At 41.4% G+C, this 23,826-nt stretch overlaps 1 protein-coding gene and 1 pseudogene across 5 annotated transcripts; one reads left to right on the top strand and one right to left on the bottom strand.

Annotated features, from left to right (window-relative positions):
- The first annotated feature begins 2,649 nt into the window (after positions 1-2,649).
- LOC128459162 (odorant receptor 131-2-like) lies at positions 2,650-3,380 on the top strand (annotated as a pseudogene).
- Positions 3,381-4,472: 1,092 nt separating this feature from the next.
- On the bottom strand, positions 4,473-18,201 carry LOC128461892 (NACHT, LRR and PYD domains-containing protein 12). 5 transcript variants are annotated; one of them, XM_053447087.1, is made up of 11 exons: positions 18,079-18,201; positions 17,310-17,479; positions 17,091-17,210; positions 16,872-16,991; positions 12,228-12,442; positions 10,217-12,011; positions 9,517-9,690; positions 8,849-9,022; positions 8,293-8,466; positions 5,854-5,879; positions 4,473-5,222 (listed from the first exon to the last, which is right to left on the bottom strand). In XM_053447087.1, the coding sequence occupies exons 2-10, from the start codon at positions 17,438-17,440 to the stop codon at positions 5,876-5,878; spliced, it is 2,907 nt and encodes a 968-aa protein (XP_053303062.1). In that variant the 5' UTR covers positions 17,441-17,479; positions 18,079-18,201; the 3' UTR covers positions 4,473-5,222; positions 5,854-5,875. The 5 variants fall into 5 exon arrangements, with proteins under 5 accessions (XP_053303062.1, XP_053303054.1, XP_053303037.1 ...); XM_053447062.1 differs by lacking the exons at positions 4,473-5,222; positions 5,854-5,879 and adding exons at positions 5,918-6,539; positions 7,753-7,926; XM_053447079.1 differs by having other exon boundaries at positions 4,473-5,879.
- Between the last annotated feature and the right edge of the window lie 5,625 nt (positions 18,202-23,826).

Raw genomic sequence — 23,826 nt, 5'->3', positions numbered from 1 at the left:
CAAGATTAAATTAAATTAGAATCATTACCTCCACATGCTTAAGCTGTGTCTGTGTGGGTGTGTAAAGGAGAGGATGATGCTGCTGACTCACAGCCTGTTGCTGCTCATGAAAAACTAAATATTGACAAGCTGCAAGATTAAACTGTGAAAGCAGGTCAGCTGATAGAAACACAGAGAAGGATCAGGATCTGCACTTTGAGGATTCTGTGTTTCTAAAAGTATTTTCTGTCTCTGGTACTTGGCGCCCTCTGCAGCTGAATTAGTTCACCTTCATCAGAGACACCTTCACCACAGCGTTTGTGAAGAACCTGATTGTGTTTCTGTTGTGGCCAGTGTTGTGCAAGTTCACACCTCTCATGAACTACCGTAAATCCTCTAATATAGGCCCGGGCCTTTATTTTACTCAAGCGCATCGTGGCCCAGGCCTTTAGTGGAAGGAGGCCAGAATTAGAGGCAGGCCTCTATTTCTATTTGAGCAAACTACAAGACTACCAGTAGAATGAATAAAAACGAGATTTTGTGTCTATTTGAACCTATAAAATACTAGGTTCATTTATTGAAAAAGTAGGCTACAGTTACCATAACATATGGTATGCATACAGAACACCAACAACAAATACCGGTAATTCAGGCTAACAAAAACATAGCAAACATACCGGTAGTGCATTGTAAACACTTTGAAATTTAAAACCATAAAAATCCTCCTCATCAGTTTCCTCCTCCTCTTCATCTCTCCCTGTAATCTCCTCATCACTCGCGCCAGCCTCTACAACAAGTTCGAGAGAGAGAGAGAGAGCGAGCGAGAGAGAGAGAGAGCGAGCGAGAGAGACGTGAGTGCTAATTTCAACATACCTGTCCCTCTCGGAAGCACAGTATGAGGTCGTCCTCACTCCCGTCGGGTTTCACAGACTGCCCACACACTTTGAAGGACTTGATGATCAGCTCCTTGTCCAGCTTGTCCCACGCAGTGAGAACCCAGTCCACAAGCAGACGGCGAGAATGACTGGAGCAGTGCAGGTCTCTTACATTTTGATTCGTAACGTTATAGCGATATTTTAAGTGCTCGGTGGCTTTCTAATGAGCTAAACAATCTCGTCTGTACATTTTTGCGTTCAATTAGACATTTAAAAACGTTGCTTCTAATAATAGCCCCGGCCTCTATTAGAGACCGGCCTTTATTTACCTCCGCCGATAGCGAGCCTGGCCAATGTTAGAGACCCGGCCGCTAATGGAATACAGGCCTCTATTAGAGGATTTACGGTAGTTCAAAGTTCAGTTAATTTCAAAGTTCTAAGGTGGAAAGTGAGAATGAAAGACTTAACTTGTTTTTTAAAGAAAACTTTTTCCATCATTACCCCTTGCCTTTACTGTCGGAATCAGACAGTGTACAGAAATCCCTCAGATAATAATAAGGTGCATCGGATGCACTCGCTGAGTCTGCGTCTCTGCTCTCAATTCCTATTTTTTTATGAGACCGAGACCTGCTGTCTTGTGTTGCAGGTATGGCCTGCCCCTTTAAGGAAAGTTTGTAGTGTGTGACGTAGTGCACCTGGGTATTGTGGGAAAAGACGCTAAAAGTGTGTGTATAACGAGAAGTGACGGAGCACCTAGAGGTTATGCGAGTGTTGCTCCTGCTGTGGGACCGAGAAATAAAGTGGCCGCATTCCAAGTAAAGAAACATCTCCTCCTTCTTATTCACGGAACGGTCCGGACGGCTGGTTACCGGCCAGACAGCGAGCCAAGATAACCCAAGAGCCGACTCACTGGCCAGAGAAGAAAACAATTGGAATACGTTGCTTGTTTGGTCTACATTTGTGTGCGATGAATCATGGGTAACGTAGTGCGAAGTCGAGTTACTTGGTTTAGGTTAGGCTGCATCGCGGACATTTCACGGGCACTGAGCAACGACATGGTGGTTCGTTGGACTTTAATAAAGTTACACATAAAGAGAGAAGTTTCCTGTCGTCTATACTCAAGGACGCTACAATATGAACGTGTTCACCGTTCAAATTCATTATTTGCCATTAGGTTGCGTTCATTTCATCGTTCTCATAAAAATTAACGTGTTCAATGAAGGCGTTCTTTTGAACTCGTTCATGCACAACACTGGTTGTGGCTCCTCCTCAGTTACATCCACAGCACCTTGGTTTCCACTTTTTTCAGACAACAGTTAAAGACAAACGCAAACATACAATAGATCAGACTCAAAGGAATTTTCTATTCTTCAATCTACACATCTGTCTTTGAGATGTACAACAGACATCAAATCCTCACATTTTAGGAGCTGGAAACACAAAATATTTTAATATTTCTGTTTAATAAAAGTGATGAAAGCATTGGCAATTAATCTTCTGTAAATTAACTAACACTTTATCAACCTTTATAAATATAACATATATTACATCAGTATTTTCCCTTTTCTGTACTTTTAAATAGATTAAAAATTCATTGTTTGATCAATATATCACTGGCAGAGTAACGTGATGAAAATAAATGTTCGTTGCAGGCCTTTGCGCATTATGTTCAATTCATAATTTATATTAATGTATTAGAATTATTTCATTGACATGAAGAGCTGTTGCTGTTTCCCGCACATTTCACCCCCCTCCCTCTTCACTTGTCTTCCTCCAGACCTTTTAAGAAGACCCTCGTTATATCCATCTTAATCCACATGGTGATAAACGACGCCATCCAGCTGACAGTCACCGTCACACTTTTTGTCTCAAGCTACATCTTCTACAAGATCAACGTCTCTTTCTGCTGCCTCCTCATCCTGGTGGACGTCTTCACCACCTGTAACACCCCGGTCAACTTAGCTAGCATGGCCATCGAGCGCTACATCGCCATTTGCAAACCTCTGCGCTACTCGCAAATCTGTTTGTGACTCTGGCCACTGAATCCCGGAGCTTTTTTCATGGGTCGGTGTCGTGTTGATCCGACACTCGTGCATAAAAGACAAGCGTTTGACATCATCTATTTCTCCTTTGTGTTTCTGACTCTGATCTTCACCTACTTTCCGAATACTGTTTGCAGCGAGAGCCGTGGCCACAGAGAAGATGTCGGCGCAGAGAGCCAGGAACACCATCCTGCTCCACGGCCTCCAGCTGTCCATATGCCTGCTCTCCTACATCTCCCCCAGTGTGGCGCTTGTTCTGCATCTCATCTTCCCCGGTCGAATCCGGGAGATCAGATTTGCAAACTACCTCATCGTGTACATCCTGCCGCGTTTCCTGAGCCCCATCATTTACGACGTGAGAGACAAAAAGTTCAGGAAGTACTTCAAGATGAACCTTCTGAGCAACAGGTGCCGGGAGAAGCTGAAGAAAGTGAAATCACTAACAACGATTATAAAGCAAATAAAGGGAATTATGTCTGACTGAATAAAAATGTCCTCGCTGTTGAATCATGCATGGTTTTTAATGGCCTCATTGAACATGTAAAATAAACAACGATGTTGATATTTACATTATAGCAAAACAACGTCAGACTGACAGGTGGGAGTCCCCGCCTCCCAATCTATAACCTCCACCAAGCGGTCCAATGGCAGGAAATACCATCTGGAACCAGAAGGTCACTAGAATAGAATATAATTGGACTCTGGTGGTTTCCACAATAATCAGAGCAAAACTAAACACAGTGGAGAAAACCTTTAGTGACCTGGACACATCGACCTTCTGCCACATTGTGACAGGTTTATTGTTTTTAACAGCAAGTGGACGTCCAGTTCTCTCTTTAGTTTAAACCATGTCAACAAGGAGAGAATCGATAACAAACACACGAAAGACAATTCAAAGGAAGTACGGTTCTCTGTGATGATGTAAATTAATACATCCTCCGTTTATATTAACAAAGAAAGGTCAAATGGAGGACAGCTACTTAGCTAATGTGAGGCTAATGTCAGCAAAACTGTAACTTAAACTCAAGTTAAACAGAAGTTATCAGGCTAAGTTAGCGTCCATCACTAGACACAGTGTTGTGCAGAGCCCGACTGTCATCATATACAGTTTAGTGCAATAGTTAACTAACCATGGTAACCAGCTTTGGTGACGTTTTTACCTGCACGCGCTCCACTGCAAACCGAACAGACGTCCAGATGACGTCACGGTTACCTCAATGGTACGGTCCACTTTAGGGGTGTCCGCAATAATCAGGTATTTTATTACAAGACTCCTCAGCAAATAAACCATCATATTTGGAATAACAGGTAAGTTTGATGAGTAAATAGTCGCCTCAGTCTTCTAGAGTTAGATTTGTATTTCTTATAGGAGGATTTAATAATGAATTTGGGGGTTACCCCCCCCCCCCCCCCTCTATCTATCTATCTATCTATCTATCTATCTATCTATCTATCTATCTATCTATCTATCTGTCTATCTATCTACGTCTCTCTCTCTCTCTTCATATATATATATATGGTATATACATATATATACCATGTATCTCCCTGTTCAACTCTTCTTCTTCTGAGTGTGTAAGTTTGTGTCAACAATGTAAATAAGATAATTGTAGATGTCTCAATGTTTTCTCTGCTCTAATTTGTTTTATCGTTTCATTACAGACTGTGCACTGAATGTTTATGGGATGCTGAGTTAATTAAGTCTTTAAATATGTCGTACAATGTGAATGAAAACATTTATACTGTAAACCTGTTGTATTGTAGTATTTACTAATAGTATATATATGTCTGACAACATGTTGAGGTGTCTAAGCTATTAACATTGTTATCTGTCTATTTATTACAATGAATCAAACACGTTTTATAATCATTTCATCTGTGCCTGACAAAGGAGCAACGGAATTCAGGAAATCAGCATCGGTGTGCGTTTGTCTGTGTGAGAGTGAAAGTCACTACACTGCTTTGTAAGTTTGTGTCCACAATGTCTTTCAGGAAGAGAGGTTTTGTGTTTGCATTTAAATTTTGTTTGGTGAATGAATGAAATCAACTGATAAATAATCAAAAATAATTTTTTTGATCTGCTGTCAGGCTGTTTATACTGAGACATATTGATCAGATGTAGAATTTCATTACGAGCACAAACTTTTCCTTATAAGTATAAAGTATATCCCATAAATGTGTTTGATGGAATTCTAATGGATCCTTTGGACGACGTGTTGTTCACACTTTGTGTTTGGCCACGGTGACAACAGCCTGGTGCACAGCTCCATGAAGAGATGATGGTCTCACTCTGCTGCAGAGGAAGTGGACCTCAGAGCTTCAACATCTGCTGGACAGATGTTAGAGCAGCGTGTTCATGAACATGGCGTCACAGTCACATATTACACTGACACACGTGTGTTGATGATAATAACAAAGTCACATGATGACCTCTCCACACAGTGAGAACTTGAGCCTGTCAGGAACTGACTTTGTCAACATTTCTTATCCTGAAGTCACAAAGAACTGAGACGGGCTTGAACATGAAGTGAAATCATCGTTTTGAGACAAGTGTCTCCATAAAATAACACAAACTGTTCAACACAACAGGCCCAAAATGTCCACTGTCTTCAGGACATCATGTCTCAGACACTTGCTGTCACTTGTCTCTCCTGTGAACCTCCCATCATCAATTATTTCCCAGCATGCTCCTGTACCCAGAGGCCTGCTACAGTCTCCCCCTGGTGGTTGTTCTGAGGTGGTGGTCAAGATCGTACAACAAGAATCCTCATCTATGTTTGTAAAAAACGTCCTCTGCTCAGTTTGCTGTTAAATATGGTAAAATATTTATTGAACAGTTTCCTCAGAGACTTAAAGATGCTCTGCTCTTCATTGACTCTTCTTCATACTGTAAATGTGACATTCACTTTTCTTCTGGTTGTTTCCATTATGTCAAACTGGTGATTTTGTTCTTTTACCTGCACCAAGGACGAGATGTTTTCACCTGTTTGTTTGAAGTGGAAGGAATGGCAGAGTCATGACTCCAGTGAAGTCGGTGGAAGGATGTTTATTGAGCATTAAAGCAGAGACTTTTCTCTCAGAGATGTTTTTCTTCTCGTTACATCTGGTTTGTCACAGAGGAAATTATCCTTGTGTTTGACTCATAGACTGAATATAAAGGCTTTGACTGGGATGTGCTGCTGTTATACTGTAGCGCCACCTGTGGGTCAAAAGTAGAAAAACCACCACCGCTCTGCACCTGATGCAGAAATGAAAACGTCCAATTTTTATTTCCAGAGTTTTGATCTTTTGTGTCACAGACAAAATTTCAATGTATTTAACTTTGTGTCGAACTAAATCAATTTGTGACGTGTATCCAGGAACATATTCTTCATGTGAATAAACACAATCGGGGAAAGAAGGTTGCTGGTTTGAATCCGGTTCAGATAGGGTCTTCCTGTGTGGAGTCTGCACGTACTCTCCATGTTTTAAACAGGTGCTGCAGCTTCATCTCACAAACACATGCAGATTAGGGGTTGTGTAAATTGGAGACTACACACAAACTATTGCTGCTTCAGCGTCTGGATCCTCAGGACACAGCTCAGCCTCCGTCCACACACACTGTCCTCTTCACACTCAGCTCCACGAAGATCACTCCCTCCATCTGTTGAGAGAAGAAGACATCAGTGTTACAGAGACTCACTTCATCAGCTGTGAGTCAGTGATGCAGCACATCCAGTAGAAAGAGCAGCAGGGACTTCAGTCCTGTTCAGAGGTGGAGCAGCTTCCTCTCTGCTTCATGTTCACGTGTTGGAATGAACACGCTAAGAGCTCAGTGTGTGTCCTCTGCATGTCAAAGTGCAGAGTGGACACCTGAGAGGTGGATTTACTGCTGTTACAGGTGAAGACATGTTTCACTGTGTGTTGATGAACTTCTGCTTCTGACAAACTGGGACCAGATGAGACAGATGGAACTCAGCAGAGGTTCTGCTCTGTATAAGAGCCCCTGGTTATCATGGTGATGAGGAGAGGCTTCAGTCACACTGATCTCAGAGCTGTGACAAAGATCCAACTGATCAGTGGAATGGAAGTTTTCTGGAAGCTGGTGAAAGGAGAACTCAGGCAGCAGCTGATGTCTCATGCAGGAGAATTTAATGTAGACTTGGTGCATCAAGGAGACCAGAAGGTGAAACAATATACCAACGCTAACAGAGTATCATGATCAATGGTCACCCAAGGTCTGAAGATGTCTCCCACAGCATCCCAGTATATCTCCCTCACCTTGCCTCACCCGTCCCAACAGCACATCCACTAAAGCATGCATACCTAACCTTTACGTCTAGCCACTGATGTTATACGCAAAAGAATTGGAGTTGGTGCTTCTCTGTCTGGACGTCTGAATTAGATATGAAAGTCCAAGAGCGTAGATCCTACAATGTACTGCTAGTTGGCCCTTTATCTCTAAGCAGGACATCACTACTCAATACAAACACATGGACCTATTTCCAGGAAGCTGACATTTGGTGTTTTGGTGACAGGATGAGTCTGAGAGATTGAGACTGGGTAAGATAGAGATTAACTTAACCAACCAGACATTGATTTAAACTTCCCTTATCCGTACCTTTAAGGAGAGTGTGCAGTGGGCGGAGCTTTTATACGGGTTGATCTCCAAATTAACCTGGAGCAGGTTAGCCGTTCATCAGAAGTTACAATGGTGATTTACCTCGTTAAGAAGTGGACGAAACCTGAAGTAAACCTGATAACTACAAATCCTGCTTGGTAGCACAGACCATGGATCTGTACTGTGATACTGACTGTGTTGAGTAAAATACTGATGAAAGCAGAGTGGACTGACTCCAACCACTGACTCTACTTACCTCACAGTCTCCAGTCGATAGGTTGGACTCTGCTGTAGATCAAGCAGCTCCTTCACTCCTGAGTCCTGCAGGTCGTTGTATCTCAGATCCAGTTCTCTCAGATGAGAGGGGTTTGACCTCAGAGCTGAAGCCAGAGAAGAACAGCTGATCTCTGACAGACTGCAGCCCCACAACCTGGATAAATAATAAAACTTAACTGTAATATGAATATCACAAACAAACATTCATGTCATTCAGACTCATAACATGGAAGATAAATATGACATCAGACATGTTGGACTAAAATCAAGTCGTGATTCAGTAAAAATATTTTTATTTGGACCCGGTCTCTGTCCTGCAGATCAGGTTAGGAAAGCCAGAACTAAACTCCGATGTGTTTTAACAAGTAGCTGAATATTTAAAATGTCACAAATTAATTAATGAATGGAATCATGTTATGTATGAACAGGAAATATGTTAAATGAGAATTAAATGAGATGAATTGTGTGTAAATCCTGTATAATAGATATGAGATCTACAAAACTCAGACAGTGAACTGACCACAGTGTCTCCAGTCGACAGGTTGGACTCTGTAGAAAACCAAACAGCTCCTTCACTCCTGAGTCCTGCAGGTCGTTGCCATTCAGACCGAGTTCTCTCAGATGAGAGGGGTTTGACCTCAGAGCTGAAGCCATAGAAGAACAGCTGATCTCTGACAGTCTGCAGTCCTTCAACCTGGATAAAGAATAAAACTTCACTGTAAATTAAACTGAGTATATGTGTGAAAATAACAAACAAACATTCATGTCACACAGACTCATAACATGGAAGAAAAATATTAAATTAGACATGTTGGACTAAGAATGAGTCCTGATTCAGTAAAAATATATTATGTTGACCTGGTCTCTGTCCAGCAGATCAGTTAAGGAAATCCAGAACTAAACTCAAATGTGTTTTAACAAGTAGCTGAATATTTAAAATGTCACAACTTAATTTATGAATGGATTTAAGTAATATATGAAGAGGACATATGTTAAATTTGAATTAAATCAGATAAATTGTGTGTAAATGCTGTATTATAGATATGAGATCTACAAAAGTCAGACAGTGAACTGACCACAGTGTCTCCAGTCGACAGGTTGGACTCTGTAGAAAACCACAGAGCTCCTTCACTCCTGAGTCCTGCAGGATGTTGAAGCTCAGATCCAGTTCTCTCAGATGAGAGGGGTTTGACTGCAGAGCTGAAGCCAGAGAAGAACAGCTGATCTCTGACAGACTGCAGCACTCCATCCTGAATAAAGAAACAGTAATATTTGAATGTGTAACCCAAGCTGCTGACCTCAGTCCAGTCTGTGACCTGAAGATAAATATCAGATTAGACATTTTCGACCATTGTTTCATTTATCTCCTTCTCTGTGTGTTGGTCACTGAGCAGGTTTGGGTAATTAAACACTGTTTAAAGTATGGATGGCTCCTGACAGTCACTTCCTGTTTGTTTCTATACGTATCAACTGTTCAACGTGTTTCAATAAGAATGTGTCTTATTTTGAAAAACCCGAAGAGGACGAGTGCTCGGCCTCAACCACATGTTATTTACTGACACTTTTCTTAGTGCTCAGGAGCAGGTGAGTGCAGGTGAATGGAATTGATGAGGTGGACGTGACTGACAGGCTGGGTGAGTGACAGATGACTGAGGGACAGTGAGCAGAGCCGAACTGTGACAATTCAAATAAATAATGACCCAATGAGAAAGAAAGTCTGAAAAGTTAACAAGGACTTAATGACCTCAGAGTCTCCAGTCGACAGTTTGGACTCTCCAGTCCAGAACACAGCAGCTTCACTCCTGAATCCTTCAGGTCGTTTCCACCCAGATCCAGTTCTCTCAGATGTGAGGGGTCTGACTTCAGAGCCGAGGCCACAACTTCACAGTGAGTCTCTGAGAGTCGACAACCACAGAGTCTGTAATTAAAGAAAATATCAAATCTGTTAGAATTAGGGGGACTCACACAGCACTGGTTGGCATTGGCGTACAAACGCAGGGTGGTAATTCTAGTTTGACAAGAAATAATATTCAATATTTCCTGCTTCTTCAGTTGAAAGGAACAGTCAGTGATTCTCATCCAAAACACTTATTCAAAGATTATCTCCTCACACTGTGCTAGCTCAAAAATATATAGACAGACAGAATACACAATAATCTCTGTTGCACCCCACATGGTTGTGTCTGAACCCTCAAACTCCAGCACAGTGATCACATTGGATTTCACATATGATCTAGTTGTTCTGTATGTACATAAGAACAATGAGAATGTATGTGTATGCATAATAACTTTGTCACACACACACACACACAGGCTGCACTAACAGTGTTGACCACTGCAACACCCTACTGCCCCAAACAATGAGAATCATTTAACACTGTGTGTATTTGAAGAACGACTCATCTACACTGATTGAACATGTTATTGATCATGTTTGGACTCACAGAGCCTTCCTGCAGTTCCTCACAGCTGGGATCAGTCTCCGTAGACCCTGGTCTGATGTGTTGAACTTCTTCAGGTCCAACTCATCCAGAACCTCCTCTGACATCTGCATCATGTATGCCAGAGCTGAGCAGTGGATCTCAGAGAGTTCCTTTGATTTGTTCTCAGACATCAGGAACTGCCTCATCTGCTGATGAACTGAGTGGTCGTTCATCTCAGTCAGACAGTGGAAGATGTTGATGCTTCTGTCAGGAGAAATGTCATCACTCTCCATCTTCTTCAGGTTGTTGATGACTTTGTGGGGGATCTCTGGATTGTTCTCTGTCCGACCCAGCAGGCCTCCTAAGACTCTCTGGTTGGACTCTAGACTGAGGCCGTGAAGGAAGCGAACAAACAGGTCCAGATGACCATTTGTACTGGTGAGGGATTTCTCCATGGTTCTCTTCAGGAAGTCATCAAGGGAGAAGGTACTTCTTGTGTTCCTATCTCCCAAGAAGTTTTTGAGTTCTTCTGTGTTTCTCTTGGTGTAACAGTGGAACATGTAGACTGCAGCCAGAAACTCCTGAACGCTCAGATGAATAAAGCAGTAGACTGATTTCTGGAAGATCACACACTCTCTTCTGAAGATCTCAGTACAAACTCCTGAGTACACCGAGGCGTCTGTGACATTAAGACCACACCGCTCCAGGTCTTCTTGGTAGAACATGATGTTTCCTTCCTCCAGATGTTTAAGTGCCAGTCTCCCCAGCTTCAGAAAAACGTCCCTGTCAGCCTCCGTCAGCTTCTGTGGAGTCGTCTCATGTCCCTCACCGTACTTCTTGTTCTTCCTCTTTGTCTGAACCAGCAGGAAGTGTGAGTACAGGTCAGTCAGGGTCTTGGGCAGCTCTCCTCTCTGGTCTGTGGTCAGCATGTGCTCCAGAACTGTAGCACTGATCCAGCAGAAGACTGGGATTTGACACATGATGTGGAGGCTCCTGGACGTCTTGATGTTTGAGATGATTCTGCTGCACAGCTCTTCATCACTGAATCTCCTCCTGAAGTACTCCTCCTTCTGGGGGTCAGTGAAGCCTTGTACTTCTGTTACCCTGTCAACACATGTAGGAGGGATCTGATTGGCCGCCGCAGGTCTTGAGGTTATCCAGACGAGAGCCGAGGGAAGCAGATTCCCATGGATGAGGTTTGTCAGCAGCACGTTGACTGATGACCTCTGTGTGACATCAGACACAAGCTCCCTGTGGTTGAAGTCCAGAGAAGGTCTGCTTTCATCCAGGCCGTCAAAGATGAACAAAGGTTTACAGACAGCGAGCATCTCTGCTGTGAGCTTCTGTAACGCTGGATGGAAAACATGGAGCAGCGTGAGAAGACTGTGCTGCTGGTCCTTCACCAGGTTCAGCTCCCTGAACGAAAGCACAGTCAGCAGATCCACATCCTGGTTTTCTAAACCCTCTGCCCAGTCCAGAGTGAACTTCTGCACCAAGAAGGTTTTTCCAACGCCAGCGACTCCGTTGGTCAGGACGACTCTGATGCTGCTCTGCTGGTCAGTCGAGGCTTTAAAGATGTCGTGGACCTTGATGGGAGTGTCATGGAGAATCTTCCTCTTGGAAGCCGTCTCAAGCTGCCTCACCTCATGTTGAGTATTAACCTCTTCACTCTGTCCCTCTGTGATGTAGAGCTCAGTGTAGTTCCTGTTGAGGAGGGTTCTACTTCCTGTTTCATCAGTTCCTTCAGTCACATGTTCACATCTCCTCCTCAGACTGAGCTTTTGTTCATCTAAAACCTCCTGCAGACCACGATCTGCTGAAAGACAAGAAACAATGTCAGAGAAAGAGAATCTGAGAATCTGCTGATTGTTTTCATCAGATACAGAAAAACTACAGAAAATAAAAGATTTTTAACTCTGTGGTTTCATAACGATGTTAAATGTTGATGCTGTATGAAGGAACAAAATAAAACAACATGTGCTGATGTCAGAAGTGAAGACATCAGCAGACACATGTACAGTGCTGCTCTGACCGGCTGTCTGAGCTCCAGCTCCTGTTCTGGATCTTTGTCGACACTGGGGACAGGAGGAGTCTCCTGAAGAACCAGTCTGGTTCCAGTATGAGGTGATGCAATGTCTGCAGAACCAGTGTCCACAGCTGGTGGAGACTGGATCCTTCAGGACGTCCTGACACGAAGCACAGCAGGACGACTGCTCCTCCTCAGAAACATGACTCCTCTTCCTCTTTCTATGAAGACATTTCCTGATAACTCAAATGTCACAGTCACAGGTTGTCATTACTTCTGTCAAGGACGTTCTGTTTTCACTCTGTATGCTTCTGTGTTGGTTGGTTGGTTGGTCTGTTCGTGGGATTATAAAAAACTACAGATTACCAGTAAACTTGGTGGAAGATTATGGTATGGGCTCTTTCACAGACATGGTCAGAGGTATGATTTTTATGAATGTGTGGAATTTGGTGCAGATCCAAATAAAAATGAGTCTCTAGTGGATTTCAAAGTGGTTTCATAAGGAGAGTGTTGGTTCTTGGTGGAGGTCTATGGGGTGCCGTTTGTAAAGCAGCTCACACTGAAAATAACAGCAACATTTTGTCACGTTTAGCATCAAACCATGTTCAAAAAACTGGTGTGAATTTTTGAGAGTCACTTTTTAGCACATTTACAACAATATTTTTCAACTTAGAGATATTTTAAATATTTAAATCCAAATGTTAAATGTTACACTTAAATGTTAAATGTTAAATCTAAATGCTAAATTTAAATCTAAATCTAAATCTGAATCTAAATCTAAATCTAAATCTAAATGTTAAATCTAAATGTTATATCAAAATTTAAATGTTAAATCTAAATGTTAAATCTAAATGTTAAATCTAAATTTAAATTTAAATTTAAATCTAAATGTTAAATCTAAATGTTGAATCTAAATCTAAATGTTAAATCTAAATGTTTCGGGTGAAACTAAATATTGAACTAATATGCAAATTCAAATGCCGGTAACAGGAAGTAACAAAATAAAAGCTTGAGGACGTCAGAGTGTGTTTAAAGTGGCAAATAACGAATAAATCTTATCCGGGGAAATAGACTCTTGGACATGGATTATCGTGATATTAATTACATAAAATAACAAACACGTTTGGAGAAACTTTATTTGAAGAGTACTTTTTAGTGTCACTTCTATGAAGGACTATGACCTGTAGCCACTATAGCCAGCCACAAGGGGGCGCACTTTGACTGATCTGTCATGTTTTTCTCACTGCAATGACTTTATCATTTATTTATTAAAAAAAATGTATCTGTTCTAATTCTGCTCATCCCAAAATTCAGATATGGGTAATTAGAAATGTTTAGTACTTTGTTTCCAATTACTGATATATATGTTTTCCCCTCTTTTGTCCATAACATCATGTAATTTAGTTCATACAGTGTCACCTTCCACAAGTGAAAGTGAGCTCATCAGTCAAGGGAATGAAAATGACAGACTGAAAGAAAGTCCACCGCGTCCAGTGTTAATTTTGGCAGCTATTTTTGATTTTAAACTCCTTTTCTATAAAAACATATAGCTGTAGCCTAATAGCTTAAAAATATATATTTAATTTTAAATGTGAAAACAAAAAGAGAGAGCAGGTCAGACTGGAGGCGAATACTGAAACTGTAGCTCGGTAGAAACCAACTGCAGCTTCTGCTCTGATCAAGAAGCTGCTGCGCTGATCTCTGATCAGCTGAGACCAGAGAAACTCTGTGTTTTCACTGTTTCCACTGTTAAGAAGCAGTCGATCACAGAGCGGCTGCTCAACGAGAACGAACTCTGCTTTCACTGTGTCTCTCTGAGCGAGTGCGCGGGGCGGGGGGCGGAGCTACGGACCGGAGCGCCATCTGGGAGGACACACACACACACACACACACACACAGATACACACACTCACTCGCCCGATCCTGATACTTCGTGACGGCCTGATACGATGATATTTTAAAAATTATTATGACTTAGTCAACCACCAACATTTTCGTCTCGCCTCGTCTAGTTTTTATTTTCAAAGATTCGTTTTCGTCACGTCTTCGTCTCGTCTTCGTCGTGGAAAAAGGGTCGTTAACGAATATATTTTGTCATAGTTTTCCTCAACGATATTAACACTGACCGCGTCAAAGAAGAAGTAGGTTAAAACACTTGTCAAAACTGTACTTGGTTCCCGGGCACTGTGCTGTGGTTGCCCTCTCCTCCTCTGCTCACAACACCCCTGAGTACAAGACAGTCGTGTAGTGTGAACAGTACAGTGATCTTAAGACTTTGAAAGTCATGTAGTGTGACCAAAGCTTAACGATAAATGCCAACCTGAAAGAATTTAAGCACCAGTTTGTTTTTTGCTCTTGTTTTGTCAGCCTCAATTGGATCACTGTAAGCAACCTGTAAACTGTTTTTGGATTATATGTCTTGATTCATCTACCTACAAGTCATTATAAGAGGTTTAGACTGAGCTTAATAGCACAATTCAGTCATTTGTACTGAAAGGGAGAGGCAACTCTCAAACCTAGCTCATCTCATTCAGTTTTGCTTCGCCCTAAATCCTTAAAGGCTGCCTTTTAAAGGAAACACATTTAAAAAGATGGAATAAGGGTTAAGTTGCACTTAGATAAAATGAGATTAACATCAATACAAAAATATTTCCCTTTGACCTCCTCTCTTTATGCAGTGCGAAGTACAGTGCCTTCACCACTGAGGGACAGTGAGGCCAGATGTCAGGAGACAGAGAGTAGCACTCGAGAGAGAGTGAAAATCAGGGCCAGGCAGGGGACCCGAGACAATTGTTTCCTTATAATGTGGCAGAATTTGTGTAAGATTTTGTTTTGGCTTCATAGAAATACAGTGTAGATGTTGGTCTATTTACATTATGAACCTCTGATATAAGTCTCTCTCGCTCTCTCGCTCTCTATGGGCTTTCTGCTGAATTTTTTGTTGTCCCTGTTATCTGTGTTTGCTCAGCCCTGTTTATCTGGAGAAAGATGAGGCTCTTGAAGAGGTAACTCTGACTCTAACCTTTAGATTTAGATTTAACATTTAGATTTAACATTTAGATTTAGATTTAGATTTAACATTTAGATTTAACATTTAGATTTAAATTTAAATTTAACATTTAAATTTAGATTTAACATTTAGTAGAGATGAGCCGGATACTCGGCTGAAACGAGTATCCGGTACGGATAAAGCACTTTTGCCGAGCACGAGTATTATACGAGTCAATATCTGTGCTCGGACTGAATGAAAATCCTCACACAGCGTCACAGCGCTCCTCCCCTTCACACACCGCTCTGCTCACTCACTCAAAGAACAGCTCTCTGTCTCTCAGTCACTCAGGTTCGCGGGTCTTTTCCGTTAACGTTTAGGGTTTCTTCAGCTTGAAGTTTGTTTTTATTTCAGTTTGTACTTACTTATTAACCAGTAGAGTTCTGTTAAACGTGGGTTCGTTCAGACGTGGTGCTGGTAGAAAGCGACTCGCGTTGCGTCTCTGCCTGTCGGACATTTTTTTTTTTTTTTTTTTTAAACAGTTTTTTTTTTTTTACTTTAACGGTTTAAACTTTTTTTAAACCGTCAGTTGGCTCTAACCAGTTTTATTTTACTTCACGCACTGAGTGTCTGACAAGTTCTAGGTAGTAGTGGTATAAAAAATATTACAAATTAAGCTACACACACACACACACACTCCCCCTCTCTCTCTCTGTCTCTCTCTTACTCACTTACACACACACACACACACACAAACACACACACACACACACACACACACACACACACACACACACACACACACACACACACACACACACACACACACACACACACACACACACACCTGGTGTGGAAATAAATTAAAAAAAATTCAAAGTTAAAAAAGAAAGTTATGTTGAGTATGAAAACACTTGTTATTACATTTCACTTCATAATTGCAACAGCATGTGTTGTATTCATTGTTACAAAACTTGTTCTGTAAATAGTTCGTTTGCTATTGTGATCAAAATCATTGATCTGAAGCTCAATGCTGATGCTGTCCTGTAATAGTTTTCTAATCAGCAATAAATATAACAATTTCTGATCAACCCATATCAATTGCATGCTTAAAATAACATACTGGTTAAAGCCCCGCCCATTTCAAGACAACCCGGCCCTCTTCCGGGTTAAATCACACCCACTTCCGGGTTAGGCCCCGCCCACTCCGAGTACGGATACGGATACAGATAATTGATATGGTTAACAGATACAGATACAGATACAGATAATGCTGTACTCGCTCATCCCTAACATTTAGATTTAGATTTAAATTTAGCATTTAGATTCAACATTTAACATTTAAGTGTAACATTTAACATTTGGATTTAAATATTTAAAATATCTCTAAGTTGACAAATATTGTTGTAAATGTGCAAAAAAGTGACTCAAAAATTCACACCAGTATTTTTAAACATGGTTTGACGCTAAATGTGACAAAATGTTGCTGTTATTTTCAGCGTGAGCTTTTTTTAAAACTGCACCCCATAGAGGTCTGAGATCTTTGAGTGATTCTGAGAGATCAGTCACCAACTTCAATGAAGCTGTGTCCTAATGCAGGGGCCACACTAGAGGAAACTAGATCCTCTTCAGAAGAGGTCACAGTAGAAACAGTCTCTTACTCTGTGTTTGAGGGTCCAGGTTCATTACTGAAGAAAGGAGGAGGTTCTTTGGACATATCACTCTTCAGAGACATACAGCTGGACCCTGGAGACTCTGCTCTCAGTCTGTGGTCCTGACCTCTGCAAACACAAACATGTTTTATTCAGAACACATCATTCACTGGTCGATTCTCTGAGGATTCAGTTTGTAGGTTCACATGTTTTTAGCAGGTCTCTTACTTTGTGTGTGAGGGTCCAGGTTCATTACTGAAGTTTAGAGGCTCTCTTCTGGACCGGTCACTCTTCAGAGACTCACAGCTGGACCCTGGAGACTCTGCTCTCAGTCTGTGGTCCTGACCTCTTCAAACACAAACATGTTTTATTCAGAACACATCATTCACTGGTTCATTCTCTGAGGATTCAGTTTGGAGGTTCACATGTTTGTAGCAGGTCTCTTACTTTGTGTGTGAGGGTCCAGGTTCATTCCTGAAGAGTAAAGGATGATCCATGGACATGTCACTCTTCAGAGACTCACAGCTGGACCCTGGAGAGTATACTCTGTCCTCCTCTTCCTCATCATAACCACTCATCTTCAGTCTGAGAGGAAAAACACTGACAGTGACTGTGAGCTGAAACACAAACAATAAAGGCAGGTACGTAAATTCTGTGTTTATTCAAATATAACAGAGTCAACGCTCCTACATTATTTCCCTGTTGTCACGGTAACCTTAGACAGTTGTAGGTTTAATGTGTTGGACTCTGCAGATCACAGCGTTGAGTTCAACTGTTGATCAGAGCCGTGCAGAGACCTGTGATTGTGCTGTTGTTAATATTACTATTGCTGCTGTTAAAATAATATTTTTTCATATTACAAATCTAATCCTGTTCGGAATTCACAATTTATTCAAATTTTGATGATAATTAAATAAATAAATAAAAAGTATTGATAAATCGGAGGATGAGGAAATCACAATTCAAATCCAGTCGATATAAGACTTGTAATTTTTGTATCACACACACACACACACACAGACACACACACACACACACACACACACACACACACACACACACACACACACACACACACACACACACACACACACACACACACACACACACACACACAGATGTCTTCTAATGTTACGATATAATCCACAACCATGCATGTTCAACATTTACTGCGTTTATGTAGAAATACACCAACAATGTGCACTCTGCTACAAACCCCGTTCACCGGCGTTGAAGTTCTTCGTCCCGCTGTCTCACATGGAGCTGAGCGTCCGCGGTGTCAGCGCGTGGCTGCGGAAGAGGGAAGAGGGAACAACAGGAAGAGCTCAGGTGAGAACTCATCATGTGACTGACGGCAGCCAGGTACTTTTTTTTTTTTGTAATTTTTATTTAGAACATTTCCATCGCATACATTAAATACAGCTTTAGTTTGTCAAGGACATAAGAAAGGATGTATGTAGTAGGTTTGGGTGATTTTGTTCATACTGCCTTTCTGTTTGTTTTTTTTTGGACCTAAATTACTACATGTAGGAACAATAACAGAGGTAAAAAGAACACAACCGGGGAGCGCACATCACGTCAAAAGGAGGATCACACAAAACACAAGTATATTAAAATAAAATCTGATCTAACAGGTTTTACATACTCAGTCCATTTGGTCCAGGTCTTATAAAAAATGTCTTTCTCGACCTTGAGGGAAGAAGAGATCTTTTCCATAACATAAATCTCATACACAATTTCTATCCATTCATCAATGGTGGGAGGGTCCACTTTTAACCATTTCCTCGTGACACATTTCTTACTAGCTGCCAACAGTATAGCGAGTAGTTTTTTGTCTTTTATGTTCCACGTTTCAAACAATATATTGCCCAAAAACAAAGTTTCACATTTTAATGGGATGTTCACATTAAATACATTGTTAATATGTGTATGGATCTCTTCCCAATAAGACCTAATTGTTTGGCAGTCCCAGAAAATATGGAAGTGGTTGGCTCCAATAGATCCACAGAGCCTCCAACAGGCGTCTCCGCTTCCCTGGTGACGTTTTTGTATGGGTGTGATAAAAAATCTTGTTATATTTTTCCAGCAGAACTCCCGCCACGTATTTGACCCGGTCGAGAACCATTGTAGTTGACATATTTTCTCCCAGCTCTCCTGTGAGATCTTTACCCCTATTTCCGTCTCCCATTTCCTCTTTATGTATTCTGTATTCTCTTGTTTGGATAATTGTATGGAGTTATATAATTTGGAGAACATTTTATTGCATGTTGTAGATTTAGTCAATGCTAAAAATACCTCCAAGAACCCTGGCTCATCTTTTCCTAACGCCTCTTTAATATTTTTGTTAAAGTAATGTCTCACTTGCAGGTACCTAAAAAAATCATCTTTCCCCAGACCGTGATCCTTCTGTAGGGTTTCAAAACTCTGAAATACCCCCTTGTGGACAAATGAATAATAGGAAGTTAAACCTTTTGTGATCCATGTCTTAAATCTGCCGTCGATTTTATTCGGTGTAAAGTCTGAGTCATAGGCACACCACCTCATAATTTTAGATGTGTTTTTTAATCTGCAAATTTTGGCTATTTCCTGCCAGGACTTAAGGAAGCTGCCCGTTATAGAGTCTTCTGGGATCCCCTGTTCTCTTTGTAGTTTGTTATCATTTAGTAGAGCTGTTATTGGAATACCCTTTACCATCGTTCCTTCTATTTCCTTCCATGCTGCAGTGTATGATGGTGAACACAGGCAGATTAGCGGCCTTAATTGGGCTGCATAGTAGTATTCCTGTAAGCAGGGAAGGCCCATCCCACCCTTTTCTTTTCTTAATTGCAGCGTTTTGAATTTAATTCTGGCCTTTTTCCCTTGCCACAGATACCTCGCTATTAATCTGTCCCATTCTAAGAATTGCTTAGATGGTATTCTAACTGGTAGACATTGAAAAAGATACAGCATCCGTGGAAGAATATTCATCCTGATTGATTCTATCCGGGAGCTTAAACTCAAAAAGGGAATAACGTTCCATCTTTGTATATCAGTTTTTATCTTTGAATTTAACGGGTCGTAGTTGATGTTATATAACCTTGTGAAGTCCCTAGGTAATGAGACACCCAAATATTTAATGGACTCAGCCTCCCAATTCCAGTTGTACATGGTCTTAATTGAGACTGGAGGGTCATAATTAAATGTTAATACTTAATATTAATTTTGTAACCTGAAATTGAACCAAATTCCTCTAGCAATTTCATCAATTTTGGGAGTGTCTGAGTAGGTTGTGTTATACTCAGCAATAAATCGTCTGCAAATAGGGCCAGTTTTTGTTCTCCGGATGCCATCGTCACCCCCTTTATATCAGTCCTCTGCCTAATTAGCTGACTTATGGGTTCTACAAACAAGGCGAAGAGGAGCGGCGACGCACAACATCCCTGTCTCATTCCCCTTTCCAGGATGAACGAGTCGGACAAATCCCCATTGATTTTGACACTAGCAGTTGGTCTGCTATACAGTGCTGCAAACGTGTCAATTATAGTTGTATGAAAGCCAAATTTTGAAAGTACTTTATATAAAAAAGACCACCTCACTGAATCAAATGCTTTCTCTGCATCCAAACTTAGTATCAACGTCTCCAGTTTTTGTTGTGTGACTTGTCTCATAACGTGCAGTGTTTTCCTGATGTTATCTTGGGTCTGTCTTTTTCTGACAAAGCCAGTCTGGTCCTCATGTATTAATATTGGTAGTATCAATTCTAGTCGTTTAGATAATATGGATGTGAATATTTTATAGTCGTTGTTTAAAAGACTTACAGGACGGTAATTCCCACATTCCAATTTGTCTTTCCCCTCTTTAGGTATGGTCGAAATCACCGCCTCCCTCCATGAGGGGGGGATGCTTTTGTTTTCCAAAACCCAGTTGAATGTTTTTAATAGTGTTGGAATTAATTGATCTTGCATTGTTTTGTACCATTCTGTGGGAAAACCATCTGTCCCTGGAGACTTCCCCCCTTTCATCTTCCTGATTGCCAATTGAATTTCTTCTTTTGTTATTTTAGATGTTAATTTTTCATTTTCTTCATCACTGATCTTTGGAAGGTTTACCTGGGACAGGAAGGCATCGATTTGGTTGTCGTTGTTTGTCTGTGGTTGAGAATATAATTTTTTATAATATTCTCGGAAGCATTGTTGTATTTTCTCCTGACTAGTTTCTATTACATTCGTTACTGAGTTTCTTATTTTATATATAGTTCTGTCTGCTTGTTGTTTTCTTAACCTATATGATAAAAGTTTCAGTGATTTCCCACCTGTCTCATAGTATCGTTGCTTTGTAAAAATGAGCTTTTTTTGAATTTCCTGAGTATTTATTTCATCTATTTCTTTTTTTAATTTTATAATCTTACATTTGTTGTCATCTTTGAGAGACTTTGCATGTTCTGTCTGTATATTTTTCAAGTCCTCTTCTAATTTTTTTAGTTTTTGCTCCCTAATTTTCTTCTCATATGAGGAGATGGCTATTATTTTGCCCCTCAACACTGCTTTTAATGCATCCCAGAGAATGGGTGGGGTCACTTCCTCATTATCATTATTTTCCAAATATAATTCAATTTCACTTTTCAGTTTATCTTTAATAATTGGGTTGTTCAGAATACTTGAGTTCAGTCTCCAGAGAGTAGATTTCTTATTATTATTCAGATATATTGACATATAGATGGGACCGTGATCTGAAATAGTACTGGGTCCTATTTCACAGTTATCCACCCTAAAAAAATCTCCTTTAAGCATAAAAAAGTAATCGATGCGCGAGTAGACATTGTGAGCGTGCGAGTAATGTGAGTAGTCTCGGTTCGTCGGGTTTATCTCTCTCCACACGTCAACAATCCCCACTTCACGCATCCAAACATTTAATCTTCTGCTAATGTTTTTTGCGTCTGATTTCCCGTTTGAAGAGTCAATTTTCGGGTTTAATCGGATGTTAAAATCTCCGCCACCTATTAAAATCCCTTGACTTTTTGTCGTCATTAAATCAACCATATGTTTATAGAAGGACCAGACACTGCCCGGCGGAACATACACGTTAAGGAGACTTATCACGACACCTTCTATTCTTCCTATAACCATAACAAATCTGCCTTCCTTATCCTTATGTTCTGATATGTGTTCATAGTTTACCGTATTAGATATCAGAGTCGCCATTCCTCTCCGCCTCCCCGATTCATGTGAAGAGAAGTAAACATGTTTAAATCCTGATTTATTCAATTTAGTATGTTCGGAGTCGCTGAGGTGTGTCTCCTGTAGGAAAGCTATTTGAATTTTATCTTTCTTTAATTTTGATAAGATTTTCCCCCTCTTAACTGGATTGAGTACTCCATTTATATTAAATGTTGCTATTTTCAAAGACCTGTTTTGCATCTATGTGAATTCCTCCTCCATCCCAAACAAAAACCTGGTGCGCTTCCCCCTCCCCGCGTAAACCGGCAGGGAACAAATAACTAACACGTTAATAAACATCAAACTGAACACAATTAGTCCTTGTGACTCCCTATGTAGGGGTCTGTTAACCTGACCCTGTTGAGCCTCCCGAGGAGGCTCGAAGGGAAAAGTCTCCCTCTGTTCGGAGGGAGAGGCCCTTACCTGCAACAGTCGCATGTCGGAAAAAGGGAAAAAAATGAACGGTGGAAAAAATTGGCTCCGAACAAACCAGTCTATTCAAAAGTGGATCTCCACCACTAATTACAGAAATATTACATGACCGATTTCACAGTTTATACCGTCGTCCTCAGGCCGAGGGTTAAGTCCTTTAGGTCCCGGAGGGGGACGGTGATGATTTCCTGAAGGCTCGGAGCTTCTCCTTGTATCTCGGCTCCCGTTCGGCTGTGCCCTTCCTTGCCCGTTGGTCCACTCTCTTCCAGGTCAGCCGCTGCACCTGCTCCATGAGCGTCGCCGGAGGTGTGGTGGTTGTCACGGTGTAGCCTCTTCTCAGCAGGTCCTCTGATGCCTCCTCCATGGTATCGTAGGTTTTGGTCCCGTCCTCGTGTCTCACGCGCAGCCTGGCAGGGAAGAGGGTCTGGAATTGGACTTTATTTTCCTTCAGCACTTTGCGTATCTCTGTGTATTCTCTTCGTTTCTTGAGTATTAGAGGTGGGTAGTCGTGGTCCAGGTTTATGTGGTTTTCTTGCCAGGCAAACCCCTTCTTCTGCCATGCCTTGCGGAGTAATGTGTCTTTTGTTTTAAAGCTTAGACACTTGATTACAATGGAGCATGGCGGCGTGTCCGCCGGCGGCTGCGGTCCCAGAGACCGATGAGCTCTCTCAATCTGCAGGTCGGGCATGTCGTTAGTCAGCTCGAGACCTTCTCGGAGTAGATTTTCCACAAATGAGATCATTGTGGTTGATTCCTTCTCGGATCCCTCCGGCACCCCATAGATCCTTATGTTCTCGCGTCTGGAGCGGCTTTCCAGATCCAGCAACTTGTCCTCTAGCTTGGTGTGCAGCTGTAGCATGGCCGTGATGACTTCTTCGGTGTTTTGGATCCTCTCTTCTGCTCTCCCAATTCTGCGCCTCGTCCAATCTGGCATTCGCCTTAACTATTTCTTCTTTTATTGTCCCTAATTGTTCTTTGTTTTCTTGGCGAAACTCTCTTAGTTCTCGCAGAATCAGTTCTGAATCGGCCATTTCTCCACACTGCACCACGTTGCTTGTTAACTCACCCCTGTTAGCTGCTAATTGTTGCTGTGCCCGTCTTTCTCACCCCCGTCTTCGGACGACGTTTACTGCTCAAAGTGGTGATATTACTTTTTCTCCCCTTTCTCTACACTTTAATAGCTCTGGTTCAATCGGGAGCTCTCTCTCTATGCGACCATCTTGACGGTGTTCCGACCGGAAGTCTCGGCAGCCAGGTACTTTTATCAATAGCTACATTATTCGTAATTGTTTCATGTTCTTCATGAAGGGCCATGGGCATGATTTCACAAAAAATAA

The sequence above is a fragment of the Pleuronectes platessa genome, chromosome 2 (assembly GCF_947347685.1).
Source record: "Pleuronectes platessa chromosome 2, fPlePla1.1, whole genome shotgun sequence".
Classification (NCBI taxonomy): domain Eukaryota; kingdom Metazoa; phylum Chordata; class Actinopteri; order Pleuronectiformes; family Pleuronectidae; genus Pleuronectes; species Pleuronectes platessa.
Note: the sequence above shows the minus strand (reverse complement) of the source record. Positions and strands in the feature narration are given on the sequence as shown.

Coding starts and splice junctions, on each gene's coding strand:
- LOC128461892 (XM_053447062.1), bottom strand. CDS start 17,440: ATGAGTGGTTATGATGAGGAAGAGGAGGACAGAGTATACTCTCCAGGG. Junction 12,012..12,227: donor AGCTGGAGCTCAGACAGCCG/GTCAGAGCAGCA, acceptor CTTGTCTTTCAG/CAGATCGTGGTCTGCAGGAG. Junction 8,467..8,848: donor TGTCGACTGGAGACACTGTG/GTCAGTTCACTG, acceptor TTCTTTATCCAG/GTTGAAGGACTGCAGACTGT.